This window comes from Nycticebus coucang, chromosome 3, assembly GCF_027406575.1.
Source record: "Nycticebus coucang isolate mNycCou1 chromosome 3, mNycCou1.pri, whole genome shotgun sequence".
Lineage (NCBI taxonomy): Eukaryota > Metazoa > Chordata > Mammalia > Primates > Lorisidae > Nycticebus > Nycticebus coucang.
The window spans coordinates 155,319,207-155,338,865 of record NC_069782.1 but is presented as its reverse complement, the minus strand read 5'-3'; the positions used below and the strand labels follow the sequence as shown (position 1 = coordinate 155,338,865).

General features: G+C 46.3%; 2 protein-coding genes across 4 annotated transcripts in view; one reads left to right on the top strand and one right to left on the bottom strand.

Moving 5' to 3' along the window:
• DOCK1 (dedicator of cytokinesis 1) overlaps positions 1-19,659 on the bottom strand; it is a 510,373-nt gene that overhangs the window by 277,749 nt on the left and 212,965 nt on the right. The gene's annotated exons all lie outside the window — the stretch shown is intronic.
• Positions 1-19,659, top strand: part of INSYN2A (inhibitory synaptic factor 2A) — a 57,484-nt gene that overhangs the window by 35,867 nt on the left and 1,958 nt on the right. The window contains exon 3 of the mRNA XM_053584231.1: positions 4,663-4,734. Coding sequence (XP_053440206.1) covers positions 4,663-4,734 — 72 coding nt within the window. The remainder of the gene's footprint in view (positions 1-4,662; positions 4,735-19,659) is intronic.

The window sequence follows — 19,659 nt, the reverse complement described above, 5'->3', positions numbered from 1 at the left end:
ATTTACAGGAGCGTGCTTGTACCCAGGGTCTGGAACTTTTCACCATTTACACTTTCCTTTTTTCTTGCACAGTTGGAAATCTTTGATTCGATCACGGTCTCATTTCAGACTTCAATATGAGAACACAAAGAGGTATGATTTGGCTACATTCACATTTGCTGAAGGCCCAGAGGTACTAGGAATGGCAGTAGTCACGGAATTAAAAAATCCTACACAAGGGATAGACTCCTCAGAACAAAAGAGAGCTTTACGAAGCGAGCGATTCATTTGGAAGAGGGAATTTATCATTTTTGATCAAAACGTTCTTCCTCTGCTCCTACTGAGCTCTCTCCTAATTCCTAATTCACAAAAAGATCTAGCTCCACTCTCATCAGAAAAGTGTCTGCTCTAGCAGTTTGAAGTTTTCACATTCCTCTCCATGGTAGCAATGGCAATATAGAAAGATAATCATTACAAGTATTGGTTTTATGATATGTTTCCAAGTTGAGAAGGAAAAAAAAATTGGGGAAATTCCATCTCAGCACTTTGTGTTCCCTGTCCCATAGAAAGAACTGATCTGTTTCATCTCTATTTGGAGAATATATTCATTCAGATGCTGCAACCCAATTATTAATGTGACCATAAAATTATCAGTGAAGCCAAACCCTACAGCTTGGAAGCTTCAAGGACAATTAGATGGATTATCAAAGCAGTAAACACAATGGATTACATAGTTTTAAGCTCTCCATTGAGAATACCCTTGTGCTTAATGAAGTTTCAGCAGGCATACCCTGATTGACATTAGCTGCTGGCAACTGCCTGTGAATTAACCACGTGACATAGGTCAACACTTTAAACTTCATCGACAGATGGATGCTGACTTCCATGGACTCCAAACATCTGATTTCCTTCAAATGAAAGAAAGATCCTGAACAAAACCTTAGAAACAACACTAGAGGGTCTCTCTGGGAAAGGTTCCTGAAAATACTTCTCAAAAACAGGGTAGAAATTTTTTCTTTCATATCAGCAGGGGGCAGGGGGAAGTGACCCCAGGGATGACTCCATACAAAGAGATGTGGGAACTCCTTTGCTTCTTACCGACAGACAGCAGCAAAACCATGCCATTTCCTTGGGTGAATTGGATTGGGTTGTAAATAAAAACAGCAAGAGAAAGGAAAGTAAATGAAAATCATGTTACAGAAGGAGAGAACTGAAAGGAAAAGTCAAAGAAGTGTTGCCATGTCTTTCCATCACATACAAGAAAAACTCTGTAGTAGACTCCCATTCAATAAAAAAAAAAAAAATGTCCAAAGGGCCTTCCATTCTGCCCTCATGTCTCTGGGTCTTACTTGCTGCACCTATTCTAGAACACCAGCCTTTTGTTCTTGTCCCACAAAAAGGACATCATTCCCATTGTAGGATGTTAAAATCTGATGGTCCTTCTGTTTGCAACACTCAACTGTGGATCATCAGACACCTGACTACATTTCTATTACAATTCAAGGCAAAGCCAACCCTTCACAACACCTCCTTAACACTCAGCAGTATCAAGAAGTATCTAACCATCCATTCATTCATTCCCATGTGCACTGATGTGTTGTCCACCTGCCTCTCCCATCCTACTGGACGCACTCTATCTTACTCCCAGATGTTTCCTCTGCAGCCAGAAAAATTGCCAGACACTCAGTAGCACTTAATACCTATTTGCTTACTGACAGTAACAGTGAATATGTGTGCCTTCTACAAAGTGATTAAAATACAATCTTTTCAGAAAGAGCATTTAAAATGGTTTCTTACTGAGGAACTTCAAGGTCCTGGAAGAGAGTAATCTTGTGCATTTCAGGTGCCTGAAGCCTTTGTCCTGTCATCGCTAGGTTCACTGACTATCCCAAGCTGCCAATTACACACAGTGCAGAACACAGTCCCAAGACATAAGCAAGGTGACAGGGAGCATCAGGGCCTGGGGTCGTAGAATAATGAGACCCTGAACTTGAAATGCGATTGTTCTCCTCTGTAAAGCACCGCTAGCAAAATTCATCAGAAGACTAAAGGCTCTGATGCAAGTGAAACGATGAGAAACCCTGGGAGATGGGCAAGGAAGGGGTGTTGGTGGTGATGAGGCTTCTGAGAGATCTGTCTTAAAGTCCAGGGCAGGAAGGTGTCTGTAAGCCTAGGAGTCACACTTTTCCTCTCAGACCAGAGTGCCACCTAGTAGTGGTTAAGAAATACTCCTGGGGGGCGGCGCCTGTGGCTCAGTCGGTGGGGCGCCAGCCCCATATACCGAGGGTGGCGGGTTCAAACCCGGCCCCGGCTGAACTGCAACCAAAAAATAGCTGGGCATTGTGGCTGGCGCCTGTGGTCCCAGCTGCTCGGGAGGCTGAGGCAAGAGAATCGCTTAAGCCCAGGAGTTGGAGGTTGCTGTGAGCTGTGTGATGCCATGGCACTCTACCGAGGGCGATGAAGTAAAACTCTGTCTCTACAAAAAAAAAAAAAAAAAAAATACTCCTGGATTTGCCTGCTTTATTACCTAAAACTTGGATATGAGTAGCCCCCCACAATTAGTCTGCACTGTCTGCTGACTGGTGTTCACTAGCGCAGCAGAGCAGCATGCTGCCAGCAGTCAGCTACACGTTCAGCACAGAGCATGTTACTGCTGGGACCCGGGTTCAAGGACTGCACAACTACTGTGGTTGTAAATGAGCTTAGGGCCAAAGTCCAAGAGAATAAGCTCTTGGAGAGAGGCAGGATGTACAAGTGAGGCATGGGGGAAGGGAAAAGGCTGATACCATGACAGCTGGGGAGTGGGCAAAGCTAGAGTCAGGTGAGAAGGTCCAGGAGTGACGCATTCCTGGGGAATGAATGGCTAAGAATGAAAAATTACCATGTCTGGGGAAGAACCCTGATGAGTAAGGCAGAGGCTACCCATCCTCCTCCCTTCAGCAAAGCTGAAGGGAGAATGGAAAGGCCAAACTTGGGTACCCAAAGGCACCCCTTATGGTCTGACAATGGAAAACAAGGACATAAACGCAGCCATGCTGTGATTCTGGTTCAGGTTCAAAGATAACGCATCCCAGGAGATGCTTAGCAGCACTCTGGGCAGAGTATGGTCACTTGATCACAAATACACTGTGCAGGATTCAAAGGTCATGTCCGATTTTACTAAGCCCACTGAGACGATCTTGGCATTGAGTAGACAATCCTTTTGTCAAATGTTTATGTAATGCAAAATATAATGAGAAAAACAAAAGTTATTTTCCATTTAAAATCCATGGTGCATACGAGAGCAGTTTGCAAAGCAAAGGTGATAAAAACATTGACTAGCAATGTTGACAGAAGACTTTGTGTGCAGCAGTTACTATGCTTGAGGGAGTCCACACACGTAAATTTGCCCCCAGTGTTTATAAGCCAATTCAGATGGACCCTTTTCTCCTGCCACAAATTTAACAGATTCTGGTTATCATATTTGTTCTTGGGTACAAAATAATATCCAGAAGAAGCACACCTGCATGTTAAAAATATCAGAAAGGGAAGGCCAGCCAGAGTAGCTAGGAAGATCGTGAAAGCCCAAAGCATCACCTGCTGGTTTCTTGAGTCACTGAGCCAAGGAACAGTCAAGGCAACACTGGCTTGGTGAAGAAAGTCCTCTTCATCAGAGCTTGCAGCTTAAACAACCTTCAATTTTGCTTTTATACTTGGGAGAGAGTTAGCAACCTCCCCTGGCAAAAGCCAAAATCTGCCTGGCTTAGGAGGGCTGGCAGGGCTCACCAGAGAAAGTAGCCAGAGGACATACGTCAGAAGTCAGGAAGCTCATCTGCCCCAGGGGTCAGCAAGTTTTTTCTCTAAAGGGCCAGAGTGTAAATACACTGGGATTCACAGATCAAGAGGCAACGACCAGGACATGGTCTACATATTTCCATAAAGTTTTTCACAATTTTTATCAGCAAAATTGAAAAATTTAAGAACACTGAAATGCAAATTTCAGATAATTTCCATGAGTCACAAATATTATTATATCTGTTCTTTTCTGTTCCCAAGCACTGCAAAATTTAAAATCTATTCTCAGCTTGCTGGACAAAGCCAGATGTGAGCAGGATTTAGCCTATGGGTAGGAGTTTGCCATTCCCTGTTCTAGCAAAAACAGGCCATTGAGTCAGCATTGTATATCCACAGTTGGTTTTTCATCAGTTTCTTTTTTATTTCTTTATTTTTATTGTTAAATCATAGCTGTGTACATTAGTGCAATCAAGGAATACAATGTGCTGGTTTCATATACAATCTGAAATGTTCTCATCAAACTGTTCAACGTAGCCTTCATGGCATTTTCTTAGTTACTGTATGTAGACATTTGTATTCTGCATTTAGTAAGTTTCGCCTGTACCCATAAATCTAAAGCTTCCCTGAAACATCCCAAATTCCCTGTGCTTATAATGATATCGGATTATTGACGTCATCCAGTAGCTCATGTTCCACATTCTAAACTTAACTACCACCTTCACTGTAGGGGTCATGATGGCTTTGTAACATAGAGGCAGAGATAAGTGTGACACGAGAAACACACTGATCACTCTCCATGACCGTGACGAGCGTAGCATTGGGAAAGTGTCTGATGTGAGGCGTGTCTGCTCTGTGAGGCCAGCGACCCCCAGCCACCACTTGTAATGCTCTCCTATTCTTATCTTGTAGGCTTTCATATCGGACGGGGCAAGACACAGCTAATTGTGACACGTGCAGGAACAGTGCCTGCATTATTTATAGGTATGTTAACGATCTCCTCTTCCCGCTTGTTTTATATCATGAGTGACGATGTTTACCCACAAATGCAAGAACCATCTGGGGCCATGCTGGGGTGATGCTATTGCATGGAAAGTAGAGGACCATACTTGACCCTAATTGTAAGGCCACCCCAGACGTAGCACCAGGGGTGCTGGAGATTTATCTTGCAAATGCATCTTAGTAGTTCTAACAATTGGCGTAAGTTGGACAGCTTGCCCCTGTGGAATCCCTAGCCCTGGGCACTGCACTGTGTGTTCTGGAAAGGCTGTAAAACATCAGCCCTTCAGAGGGTATAGATCAAAAGCTTGAAACCACACCATATGTGCTAGGGATACCAGGGAAGGATGGGGCTGCTCACACCAAACATGCAGTTTACGTCCTGGGAGCTCACAAGGAGGGTAGCACTGGGCAGCATCTCCTCTCTGGAGTCCCTACAGCTGTTGCTTGTGTTTTTTTAATTTGACGTTTGTTTATACTACTGATATCGATGAGAATACAGCAGAAATCTCCAACCGGCAGAAAGCTGTGTTTGGCTTTTACCAGCTAATTTAGGATTACAGATAATGGTCAAAAATATTCAGACCAGTTGCTATTTATTTATTTATTTATTTGAAAAGTGATTTTCACAAAGTACATAGTACAAATGCAATGAGAAATGTAATGATTTTAATTCATTTAAAATTAAAACTGAAGAATAATTGTAATGATCTGGCAGATGATCCGAAACAACTATAACTGAACAGTTACATGTATCTAAAAATTAAGGAAGCCTTCCCTGCCCACAAACCACCCTCTGAAAAGCTCTTCATGGTTACAGTCATTTGCATCAGAGGGACAGGGATGGCGACGGGCAGGACACTTGGGCTGGAGGACCTTAGATCCGTCAGCTTTCTTTCCCAGGGGAAAGCATGGATTTGGACACCTGTGTCTCCACTCCAGGCAGAGTATCACAGGGCCCAGGTCCTTTAAAGCAGAGTTGGGTCACCTGGGGACCTTGCCCGGGCGCAGACAGAAGTGACCCCAAGGTTGACGTGAGGAACGCATACCCCTGAGCACATTCCTTCCTGCCAAGGTTCTCAGCCAACGGGACGTTTAGTTGGTTCGCCAGGGAGACACTTTCAGTTGTCACAAACGGAAGGTGCTGCGAGCCCCTGGTAGGTGGCAGACTGGAAATGCTGCTGGCGTCAGGTACTACCCAGGCCTAGTCCCGCACAACAGAGTCAGCCAGCCCAAACTGTCAGCAGTGCTGAAGCTGAGAAGGCCTTACCTTTCTGGCACCCTCAGGTCTGACAAGTCATCCTGGCAGGTGGCAGGGAGCCAGACCCCTCCATCAGCCCTGGAACAGCATAAGCTAAGCCGCTGACTGTTCTTGGCTGTGGCCGAGGCGGAGGTTAGGATTAAGCATCCATGCAAGTCTTTCTTCAAGAACCCCTCCCTGGCACAAACTCAGGGATAGCAGAGTTTGTATCCAAGAAGATGACTTCATGGGAAACTTCTTACTATGTTCATACCGTGGAAGAGAATCTTGACGCAACAGTGAAGGGCTGGGCCCTGACATAAAACACTAACTTCAGTAAAGCAGAAAAAGGAGTGAAGAACATTGACGGCCCAGCATAGTCTCAGAGCTAAGACCACAAGGCAGAAGTGTGCAGGGACTTCCAGAGGAGGTTCAGACAATGAGAATGTTCCAGCCTAAACCCACGTAACACTTTGTGGGACACTAAAAAGGAATTCATTAAGACATTGTCCAACATAACTGAAATAATTTAAATAAATTTAGCTCTAAGTCCAGAACTAACATACATAAAAAATTATACTGAAAGTAATTGAACAAGTCCACGAAGGACAGGAATTTGTCTCTTGAGCAATTAGTCTGAAGTGGTTACTATTTTGAACTGTCTCAGGCAACATTCTGCGTGGATCCCCAATATGTCAGCCACTGGCCAATTTCCAAAAGGACTGTAGGTGTCCAGGCACACAGGAATTGGCTAAAATTTAGAGAGACTCACAGAATGAGCGACTGAAGCGTTATGAGCTGGGAAAAGGCACGTTGACTGGCAGAGACCTTATCACTGAAGATGCAACTGCTCACACTGGTGATTTGATGACACACATCTTCAAACACCAAATAGAGAAGGGCCCCTGCACCCTCACAGGCCCTCCGGTCAGCCCTGCACAAATTCCAGAAGCATCTGAGAGAGGTGCTACTAGAGAAAAAGGGCACATCTAGACCACTCTTGCAGGAAAGTCCTTTAAAAGCCCCTGCCCCCCCCTCAGAGTCATAATAACAACAAAAAATTCCCACAAGCCCTAGACTTCTGCTGTAGACAGAAGTTACTCAGAAAGGCTCAGTGGGCAGTTCCCAGAACATTCTCTAGATAAATATTTTTGCTGGACTCCCACTGCCCCCAGAGCCTTCCGACTAATATTCAAAGAAAGATCTTGTTTTTTACCACCCAGTTGAACACAGGCAGCTCATCGAGCTCTGTTTCCCAAATTGCTGGACACTTTATAAGGGAAATAATCAAGTTTAACAGTTACTGTTATAATGGTTATTGATGCTGAATAAGTTTTCTGAGGTCTGCAGAAACTGGTGATAAAGGGAGAAAAAGCTCATCCATTAATTAAAAAAAACAGTCAACAAGGAATTCATAAAAAGTGAAGTGTACTTAACTTAAACATGTTACTTTTAATTTGAATCTCATAAATTTAACTCTTGCATTTAAATTATTTTCAAGCTATGCCAGTCTCTTGAGGTGAGGCCCAGATGTCTTCTTTGCACAGGGGAATCCTTGCTGCATAGGTCCAAGTTCTATTCTGTGAACCAGCTTTCCTTCCTTTAACATGGAGCAGAGTTGTGTGATAGAATCTAATTTCAGAATCCTTCCAGATACATAGTTCATTTGCCTCAGCCTCTTTAACATTCACTATTTTGCAGTGCCCTACTCTCTCCAAAGCATCTAACTCACAAAAATAACAATTCTCTCTTGCCTCATTAGTTTACACAACATTCAATATTTAAATCATCTCGATAGTGAGAGGAATGGCATAAACAGGTTCAGGAACGGCCCAGCATCCTCGTGGGAAGCAGGCAGAGAGAGGACGGTTAGAAGCCCCTGGCCTTGTGGGGCATCACTCACGTCTGGCGAGGAAAGACTAGTGGTGGTCAACCCAGCATGTCAGTTAGGAGGGTTTCCATAATCTTATCTGAAGACCAACGACTTCTCTCTCAGAAGGAAAACATCACTGGCTCTCAGAAGACTCCATCTACTGAACTCTGCTCCGGTGGCTGAGAGCTGTTGAGACACTAGCAATGGTACTTCCCTCAGGGTCCCTGTTTACTAAAAAGAAAGAGGAGTGTGGAGCCGGGGGGAACAGAGCCAGAGTACCGCTCAGCCTGCCATACGCCTTGTGATTCAACCCCCGAATGTCAACTGCTTTTCTAAGAACAGATGTTTCTTTGGGAGAAAAGCATTCAGAACTGAAAACTCATTCAAAGTCCTTGGGCAGGAGGAATCCCCTGCTCAGATGCCCCTGCAGCAGTGCACATGGGTGGCCATGGCATCTCCAAAGTACAGACCCAGAGCGAGCCCCAGGAAGTTTCCAAATGTCTAAGACTTTGTAAGTCCATTTCTTGTCCTGACCATGGAGACCTGCAAACAAGTCCTCCTTCAATTCCTGCACATAACTCTACAGAGATATGACCCCAGAAGACAGGGAAAGCTGGAGCTCAAGGTCAGAGTCCTTATGGTTGGTTCAAAGCCAGGCTCTTGGGAACAAGCTCCAAGTGCACAGGGACACTCCTGCGAGTTCAGGCACCGACATCTCTACTCACTTCTCTGTCCTCCCCATGAGATGCCTGGAGCCCATGAGATTGAGTAGATTAGAGGAGTTTCAAAATCTTAAAATGCCCCACAACTGTGCTAGTCCCAGAGGCCTGAGAAGCCCAGGGGCCATCATAGCTACCAGTGTCCACATGTTGCAATTTGTCACACCCTGCTTGCTGGAAGGCAGAGTGCCCTGGAGGTCAATGAATTTGACCCCACCTGTCTTGCATGTAAACACTGCTTTTCACTGGAAACTCAGTTTCTCTCTCTGAGCAGCACAGCTATACACTGTGTTTCCAGGAACACTTGGCCCATGGAGATGAAAAGGGTGGGGTGTTCGGGATCTGCCTGCCTGTGGTTTTGTCAACACAGCCCTATAATAAATGTGCACTTTCTCCATGGGTGGTGGTACATACTTCTCTGCAAAAAATAATTCTGTCATGGAAATATAAAGGACTTAGATAAACATCAAAAGGACAAAACGTCTTGAAGCAATTTCAGGAAAAATGCTACCAGTTCCATAAGTAAAAGGTTGGAAGCACCAGCCTGGCAAAGCCTGCTCCTCAGACGCTCTACATCTGGGAGGTCAGGGCTGAGCTTCCACTTGCTCTTGGGCAGGGTGTCTGTTCAACATCTGAATCTTATGGGATTGCACTGAAGGATCAAAAAGGTTCCTCCCAGCTCTGAAAGCCCAAGGGCCAGTTTTTGTTCTTGAGACAGGGTCACTTTGTTGCCCTTGGTAGAGTACCATGGCGTCATAGCTCACAGCAATCTCAAACTCTTGGGCTCAAGTGATCCTCTTGCCTCAATTTATCTATTTTTAGTAGAGACGGGGTCTTGCTCTTGCTCAGACTGGTCTTGAACTGAGCTCAGACAATATATTGGCCTTGGCCTCATAAAGTGCTAGGATTACAGGTGTGAGCCACTGTGCCCGGCCTCCAAGGGCCAGTCTTTAAATGATGAAAAGAAATGGATCTGACACCTTCAACTGAGACTGGGCATGGTGGTAAAAGCGTGGACAGTCACAGCATTTCTCAACAAAACTCCCACTCTCTCATCGGCAAGCCAATTTACGTAGACTTGAACAATAATTTTTCAACAGAGAATTGACTAACCTGCTGATACCCCAAGTAACAGAGTGACAGTTTTGATAACTGAAAATTTTAAGATGCTTGACATTCTTACATTTTTTCCTAAGATGACAGCCCTTTGATTTTAATCTGGACCAGTTGTGATATTCTAATTAAAGACCAGCTCAGCATGAAAGGAGATTAAAAGAGATTGAAGTTTCAGTTTCTTTAGTAAAACTTTTCTAGCTTATCTTCCATGTTTCTTGTCAAAATACACTGTAATTATTTCAGAAAATGTTTTAAGGATAAATTACTAATATAATCTTTGTTCCTAAGCAGTTGAAGTCTTTTGTATCCATCCTGTTTTATTCTTTGTCAGACTAGTCTGATGAGTCATGCTACGGATGACTCACCGTGTACTCAGATTTTGTTTCTGAAAGGAACTAAAGAAACATACCACTGGCAAATCCATTTTTTCCTTCTTTCACTGAAATGGTTAAATTTGTGAAATAATACTGCCACAGACGGCCGAAATTCTAACTTGTACAGTTGGCATGAAAATAGTATGTGCCAACCTCAATTCAAAGGCTTTTGGGGAGGGAAGCCAGACTTAGAAAATAAGAGCAATGCTGACTCAGATTAATTAAATAGTATCTTCACCAGGATCCAAAATCTTATAAAGTGTTAGAACTCCTACGTTGGGAATATGACCTCAGCGACTGCCCATGTCTCTGACAAAACCACAAGCAGGCAGCTCTCGAACATGCCGCCCATTTTTCTGTCACCAAGGTCACCTGTTTGGTGGCCTCCAGTAACATTAATAATTCTGTGGATCAGGGGTGGGCTCAGAACCGACAGGATGGGTCTGCTTGTCACGTTTCCGACACCACAGAGGGAAGGAGCTGGGGGATGCCCTGTTGCCCACACTGAACCCCATCATTTGCTAGGATAGGGTCAAGCATATACAGAATCCCAAACTGCCATTTTGATAAACTGCCTGAGCCCTTTCCAGGTTGGGAGCCTAGATGCGTTGATTGAATAAGCATTTGTTCTAGGGACTCCTAGGAGACAGGCTCAGCACAAGGCACTGGGGGGTGGGCCGGAGTGTGAAACTGACAGAAGACAAGTCCACGCGGCCCTATGCCCTGACACCCCGCAGTGAGAGGATAGCACAGAGCTGAGCCCAAGGGGCGCCCCTACACTGAAGGCTCGCAGGGGAGAGACACAGGCAAGGCAGTGGAGGCGGTGGACCCTTCTGCCTGGCAGAGCAGACTCCAGGGAAACCGGATGACCAGTGGACGGTGTTAGGGAAGATGGAGGTTCATCTCCAGAGAGGGGGAGACGACTGGTATGAATGAGGGGAGAAGGAGCCAGAACATCCCCGTGGATGGACAGGGATGCGGCACCACGGGTCAGCACCCATCCAGCACCCATCCTTCTAGCAGCTGGGGGATATGCCAGTACTACAAAATCTGACTGCTAAAATCTGACTGCTTCTCAAGCAGGAAGCTCCTACCTTATGCAAGTCCATCCCCCAGTTGACAAGAGAATTTCGGGAGAGATAAGGAAAATACCTCGATAGGAAGTTGAATGAGGAATTTACCAAAGCAATGGGTTGCATTTTCTTGGTAACTGCATCGCCAATGAGAGCACAGAAGTGAAGGCTGTAAAGACTTCCAGGGAAAATCTTCGTAACTGCATCGCAGTAACTTCCTTGGTAACTGCATTGCCAATGAGAGCACAGAAGTGAAGGCTGTAAAGACTTCCAGGGAAAATCACACACGAATACTTGCCCGATTCTGAGTGTGCTGAAAAGTGGGAGGGCAGGGCGCAACCCAGACCAGCCAGCAGAGCCCAGAGGCTTCTGACTGAGGAAGTCCTGTTGTTAAACGAGGCGACTACATTTGTGCACAGAAATGGTGCCAATCTGGTCTGTCCAGAGCCCATGTGTCAACTGCAGTCTCTGTGGTTCTGTGATTGTGTCTTCTTGGAAGCACCCTCTCAGGGTCCTGCTCTAGTCACCACCCGGTGCTGGTTACGTTCGTTTACAACATGAACTGGGGCGGGGGGTGGGGGGGAGAGGGACAGTTAGCCTTCTGTCTAATGTTTAGAGCTTTGTCCCCAGTATTTATTTGCACCGAGTGACAGAGTGGGAAGATGATGACAGAAAGAAATCCCTGAATATACCTTACACAACATTATTGTGGTGTAAGGAAATACACTTTTAATAAGGCAAATTAAAAGTCAGGAAAAAAAGAATATTTTGACAGACCTCAAAATTCTCCTAGAAAAATTCGCAAAGCTAATAATCCAAGTATTTTTTTACTCTACTATTCGTATCCTACAAATATTATTTATTTCCCCCAATACATAAGAATTTAGGTTTTATTTATTTTTTAGGAACTTTTAGAAACACCCAGTTCTCTTATGTAGATGCTGTAAAACTGACTTTAGCTGTAAAACTGAAAACTGATTACTCATCTCAACAGGTTATTTATAAAGCAATCAGATAAAATGTATTCAGCAGAGAAAGGCCAATCATAGAGATAGCCATCACCTTTGGTTATGCCCTAAGGTAAAAGTTAAAGAGACATTTACTGATGCTTAAAACAGCGTAAGGGAGTTACACTGTTAGATTCATGGGAAGATTCTTCTAGGGATTAAATACCGGATTCGGTCCTTGCCACAATGCCCAGAGCGAGGCCGTGTGAAATTCCACAGGGAACACTGTGATTAGAGATTGCAGGGCTGCCGAGGGCATCAGCAGGTGCTTCTGCGCAGTCATCGTAAGAGAACCCTGTCATCTCTGAGGATGACATCACAGAGGGCCACAGTGAGACTGGGGTTTAGACGGGTCACTGGTAACACCAGAGGACACACTTAAGACGCTAATGGTTTTCCGTATGTGAGGAGAACTATCCTTGCTCCTTACTGTGGGGGTGACTCTCAGCTGACAACAGAAAGGAAGGGAGCTCCTTACTGCACTGCATCTAGAGAAACCAGAGCCCTGGGCTCGTGGCCCAGGGAGGGAGGGCAGCTTTGCAGCCTTGGCTCCAGCACTGAGCAGCCAGGGACTCACTGACCTCTCTGGACACAACCGTGCCCATCTGCAAAATGAGACAGGCAGGCGAGGTGTGAGCCCAGATCACAGCCAGCCCCTGACCAGGTGGGCCACCCCAGCACCCAGGGGACTCCCTGCAACCAGCTTTGGACAAAGAGAGTTCCCAGTTGCCTCCTCTTCACTGCAAATACAACATGGTTTCTGCCCAAAGATGGAAAACTCCATGCTTTTTGTTGAGGTCAGGGACAAGGGCGCATTGTCATGCTACACTAATAAATGATTTCTTCTATATAATTACCATGTATGATCGTAATGGCTTCCTAGGAAGCTGACATAAGATATGCTTAATACACACATATGGTCTCCTACCTACTGGAGGGATTCTGCTGGCCAGAGGTTGTAAGAATGACTTGAGTCGGCCTGAACTTCCCTATGGCACAACTTTATGGGATGCCATGACTGGGTTCCCCAATTGCTGACCTCAGACTGGGGCATACAGGGAAGGCTGGAGCCCCAGAGCAGTGTCTGTGCTCCAGAGAGAACTGCAGGTCAGAGGGACACCAGGATGGAGCTTTAATCGATTAAGATCTCCAAGATAGTCAGGAAAAACACCCAGGAGGCAATCAAAAAGGTCATTGTCTGACTATGACTTTGGGTACTTCATAATTTATAACAAGGATATCTGGCTAATGCTTTAAAAAAAACTATAATCATAATTTCCTTGTCATAGTGTATCAGAAAAAGGGGATAGATATTGTAGTTCAAGTACCAATATCATTAGTTAGCCATCTCTTTCTGGTGTTTTAAACCCCACTGTGATCCTGTGAATATTGATTATACTCCCACTATGTGGAATAGTAATGAAGGATACAGATTTATTGTGAATTATTTCTATGTTTAAACTGTTAACAAGGTAGTAATTACAAATTTTTTTTTTTAATGGGATCTCTATACAGCAGAACATCCGTAGCAGACCACCTTCCTACACTGACCACTGTCTTAAGTTGACTTAATTTTCATAGATTGGACATGTGCATGTCAGTCCAGCTGGCCTAGTTCCTTATGTTGACCAGTTACAGTCCCTTGGGTGGTCAATTTACAGAGGTTCTATATAAAATAGGCATTTGACATATGCATATTCTAGTATATAATATATAACAAATTATATCTGTAGGACAAGTAGAATTACATAAATAGAATACATTTTAAATGAAAACAGAAAATAGGGCAGCAGCATTTGCTGAGATTAGAAGTGAGGGGATTTGGTTCTGTTCATGAGTTTATTTCAATTCAGCAAACAAAGAGACTGTGTTGGGAGATGGAATCGCGCTAAGGGCCCCGCAGACAAAGGATGAATTAAACATGGACTGACCCTCAGTGAGTTTGCAGACCTGAGAAAAACGACCAGGACCCAGTCTGAGACAGGTTATAGCGGAAATCAGCAGAGAGCACTGCCAGGGGCCAGTTCATCCTGGGCGTGTGTGGGTGTGACTGGAGGCGCAGATGGACCTGGAGGTTCTGGAAAACCTGCAGAAGGAAGAGATGATGTGCAACCCAGGTTTGAGGGATAAGCAGGAACTGGACAAGGAGCTTGCCAGTTCTCCTAAGGTGACTTTGGTGACTGGAAAGTGGGAGAAAAGAAAGAATGAAAGAGACTCAGATGTTTCGACAGCCAAAGAGGAAAATGCTGAGCTTCCTGACAAGGGTGGTGGAGGTGGCGGAAGAGGAAGGACACGGGGAATTGTGCTGAGGGCAAATCCACTTGGCCCAGCAATGCAGAGACAGCAGGGGACACATGGAGTCTGACGCCAGCATCTGTAGCACATCCAGCTGGACGGATGTGGCTGCTGGCTGTGCCTGAAAAGACAGAGCAGCCATCTGGGGGAAAGATGTGGCCTTGGACATGCCGGATTCGCAGGCCCCCTCAGACGATCGCGAGGAGATGTGTTCACAAGAGAGCAATGGCTGTTTGGGGTGCTGGTTCTGTCCCTGCCTGGAGAGATGGCTGGTCACTTACGTAAACCGAGTCTCGGAGAGAAGGAACTTGCCTCGATTTGCCCAGCAAACAAGGAAAAGCCAGGCCTGGGACCCAGATGCTAACTTTCAGCTTCCCAGGGACAGTGCTGGTGATACTTAGGGCAGAGCCAGCCAGGCTGTAGGCAGATGGACTTGATGTCAGCTTTGAGGACACCCCAAAGGGGATGGTGCTTTCAGGAAGTGGTCTGTCTACCAAGGCCACACAGCAAGAGCCCGCCCATACTCCAATGAGCCTTTGTTCCTGGTGCTGTGCTTCACAGCATGAGTGGCATTTCCTAGGTCCCCCGTGGGGTAGGGATTCATCTCAGAGGTCACTTCATAGCCGTGGAACCTCGGGTTCACCGGGTGAGCTGATGCGGCCGCAGTGACAGAGCATGCATCAGCGTGAGCCACAGTGAGCACTGGGGGCTCTGAGAGTTAATGGCCAGAGAATTAAAAGTCAAGGCCTCTGGTCTCCTGTCCAGGGAGCAGCACTGTAGAGGGCACAGAAATCAATGGTTTTGGGTTTTCTTCCACTCCAGAACACAAGCAAGCACTTGGGAGCCAAAGGCATCTGCTTTTAACTCTCTACTGCTACAGTGAAACTGACGAAGGAAGAAAGGGACTTTTAAAAACATTTTCCTTTTAACTTGAGGAGTCAGCGACAGCTTGCTAAAAAAAAAAAAAAAAAAACTGTGGCAGGGCCTGAGTATTTATAGGAGCATGTGACAAACAGTATAAACTGGAGAAGCAAGAAGGACACAGCTCTGCAAATCACACAAAGCGCAGGGAGACGTGTTACTACAAAGCCTGGCACCGTCTACGGCAGACGCGAGCTTGGGCACAGGCTGACAGAGCAGCCTGAGATTTAGGGCAGATTTTTATTTCTTTGGAAATGTACAAAATCATAATGTTGAAAGAAAGTCCACGTCCTTAAGACTTTGACTTTTTAAGATAAAAAGACTAACGAAGGAATTTAAATCGACCTGCAGTGGCTTCCACCAGATGCCAGGATGAGCTGCCCGAGTGTCCAGTAGCAGCACGGTGACAGGGCACGGGGCTCTTCACTCAGGAGCTTTTTTGGATGGTCCCCTTGTTGGGAGGGAGAATGGCGATGCAGGCAGGGAAAGGAGAACTGCGAAGGTAAATAATAACAGTTCCCCTAACTCTATCCTGCAAATACCCCCAACAGTCTGCAGCCTGCATGTGACTCAAGCATTTAAAAGCAGAACATACCTTGCACAGGTGAGGCTGGCCCAGCTCCAGCCCTATCAGACTCATGCTTTGAATCTCAAGAGTCAGGACTTCTCCCAGGTTGCTTAAGCATTCAGTGTGACATGCATGTCCCTCACTAGCACACCAGATACCTCAGGCAGGAAGCGGGCAGGACCTGCAGCAGCCTCCTGCTGCTGGGCAGCTGGGCAGTGAGGCCCAGGGGACTGCAGGGAGCCATGCAGAGGCCCAGCTGAGCCCTAAGGGACCGTGAGCCCAGACTTTCTGTCTGCCTGTGTGGCTGTAGGACAAGCTTCTGTGCTGGTACCACACCTGGAAGGCGGTCCACACAATGTGGTTTGGAGGCGTGTGACTTTGACGGTACTGAGAAGCAACATCGGCTGGAAAACAAAGGTCAGGCTATGGCCCAGGCCCAGGTCCTCCTCTGGTTGGCATGAAAAATGAACAGGGAATAAAATAACACTCCAGGTTCCTCCACGCATAGCAACAGGAACAGTTGGCTACTCACAAGGACCCTACCTATCCTATCCAAGACCCCACTGCAGAATCCTAGAAAAAAGGGAAATAGGGGAGGTTGGGACATGGAACTGAGCTCCAAAAAGGTGAGTGTGTGCTTGGCAGAGTGAGTTTTAAAATCTTCAATTAAGATCTGATGGAATGGAACCAGGCCAGACGCTATCTGGCCTGGTTCCAGCAACACTGCCTCCAGGGGCAGACCTCTTTGTCAGTGGCAAGAAGGGGATCTCAGCATCGGAGTAGAGAGGGGAGGCAATGACCACGCTATTGCCCAAAATAAGGCAGTGCTGGGCAGCTGGGACTGAGCCGAGGCAGGATCTGTCTTCTCAAGCTCTGTTCTCATTCATTCATTCTGGCAATATTATTTAGGCAACCACCATGACTCAGGCCCTGATGTAGTTGCTGGGGACAGAGATAGAATGATGTCATGGCACCTGCACTTGGGACGATAAAGGCAAAAGTAATAAGGAAACACACATAATAGTTGTTCATGGTCACCACAGAGAAGGCAATGAGGATGGGTAATAGGTGATCTTTTGGAAGGCAGTCCAGCAAGAAGAGGTTATTTGTACCCAAGGAAAAGTGAGACAAGGAGTACCCAGCCCTGCCATGAACCAGGAGAGATGATTCAGGCTGGGGGCAAAGTCATAGCCATGAACAAGGCAGCAAGGGACAAAGACGTGGTGCCAGGGATGGTGACCACCCACACCACACATCTGCAGGGTGGCAGGCAGGTGAAGGCCAAAGCCAGAGCCATCACCATCCAGCGGGCAGGCCTCCCTGGCCCTCATCTGGAGAGCTCACTATCTCAAACATGGCAGGTCTGTGTACAAGGAGTCACAGTGGCTTAGAATGCCCCGGCAGCTCTTGTGTGAGTCCTCTCCTACCCAGGATAGCACTGTTGCTTTCTTCTGGCCATTTGGCTGTACACCAAAGGGACCTTTGCTCTGTCAGCCTGAGTTGGCCAAAATAAGAACTTTCTGCTACTGCCCTGTCCAGCCAGCTATCTGCTACAAATTCAGACCTGGCATGTTCCTTCCCTAAGAAGCATCTCCCAGCAGAAAGCAGCATACAGAGGACGAATGTCATTCCTGCCGACAAGCTCGTGCACACCCCTCCACACACAACCTGAAGGACAGACATCATTCCCACCGACCAGCTTGTGCACGCCCCTCCACACACAACCTGCAGGACAGACATCATTCCCGCCGACCAGCTCGTGCACGCCCCTCCACAGACAACCTGCAGGACAGACATCATTCCCGCCGACCAGCTCGTGCACGCCCCTCCACACACAACCTGCAGGACAGACATCATTCCCGCCGACCAGCTCGTGCACGCCCCTCCACACACAACCTGCAGGACAGACATCATTCCCGCCGACCAGCTCGTGCACGCCCCTCCACACACAACCTGCAGGACAGACATCATTCCCGCCGACCAGCTCGTGCACGCCCCTCCACACACAACCTGCAGGACAGACATCATTCCCGCCGACCAGCTCGTGCACGCCCCTCCACACACAACCTGCAGGACAGACATCATTCCCGCCGACCAGCTCGTGCACGCCCCTCCACACACAACCTGCAGGACAGACATCATTCCCGCCGACCAGCTCGTGCACGCCCCTCCACACACAACCTGCAGGACAGACATCATTCCCGCCAACCAGCTTGTGCACGCCCTACCTGGCTTGTGCACCTGCACCACCCACCTACGGGGGATGCTCTGTACCTGGCATGTTACAGACTGGGGGGTGGTGCTCACAGCTGCCTCACCACCCCCCTGCCAGCATTTCCCGGTGGTCCTCCCAGGTCACACGCACCTGCTCCTGGGTGCACTTCCCAGAGCAGGGTGATGAGAATGTGCAAGCAGGAATCAACACAGCAGATAAAGTCGAGTCATTTTGTTAACAAGAACTCAGATTAGATTACCTGTGATTACATGTTTCCTCCGTGTGATAAACTGGTTAATAACAGGATTCCCAGTGTAGTGGTTAATGGGAATTCAATAATTACAGGTAGCCAGAACTATACTGTTAAGCACAGGAAATGCTAGCGCCTGCCCTCAGCCCTAGTAACTCAAAACCTACCTGGGACAATGGAAGTGGTGGGTTAGGACTGAGAACACACACTCACTGAATCTAACACACCACACCATTGCAGACTCAACTGAAAAGCTCATTTTCCTTGTTAAATGTTCAAGGTGAAGAATTCTCTAGTAGATACCTTTATTAGTTACCTTTTGTTTCTATTATGAAATTAGCAATCAATAGATAACAGGAAAACATAACATTTGAATGGCATCTTATAGTTTAGGAAGTGAACTTTCAAGGATTCTTTTTTTTTGGGGGGGGGAGGCAGTGTGAGAAATTCTTACCATGATTCTGTGAGACAGGACAGGAATGATTATGTCCCGTCAGGTGGAAGAGGCAGGGGTGGAAACCCCGGTTCCTTCTACTATGGCATAGCACAGAACTCAGGCTCGAATTTCATGATGGAAACACATCCTTAGATGTCCACGTTCCGTATCTGTCCCTAAGAGCTTAGGCCTGGTATCCCTCCATCCTTACATTCTGGATCAGCAAGACTTAATTCATAGGATTTTATTCTACTTCCTATAAACTTCAGCGTAACTCTAAGAGGCCTTTTGAAAATGGAAAGGAAGAATAACTCTAATTTTAGGAGCAAAGGTACTAGCCATAAACTTTGCAGACAATTTTTCTTTCTCAATTTTTAATAGTATAGTCTTTGACAATAAGAAAAAATGGAATAGTAGATTTAAATAGAAAAATCATCCATTAGATGGCTCTTGAACTTGTTTTGAAACTCCAGATAATAGAGCTTTGCTGTTTTGTCTTTCTAAAATGTCAAAATTTGGCTAGGATTAACAGCTCTCTAAATCAATAGGATTTTGTGTTTGTAAATGGTTTACGGTTCCAGTGGATATAAAATGTTAGGAACTCATGCACTATCATCACCATTGAGCCCTGACTGAAATCTACTGACATTTACATCTGACATCCAGATCAGACAGAGGGGAGACAGAACAGCATCCTCCCGGGGGCTGGCCCAGCCCACAGGGCACTGGCAGGGGTGGGTGTGTAGCAAAGGGGGCTGAGCACATGCATGCTGAAATCTTCATGAAAAACAACACGTGGCCGGGAGCTGTTATCCAAATGCCA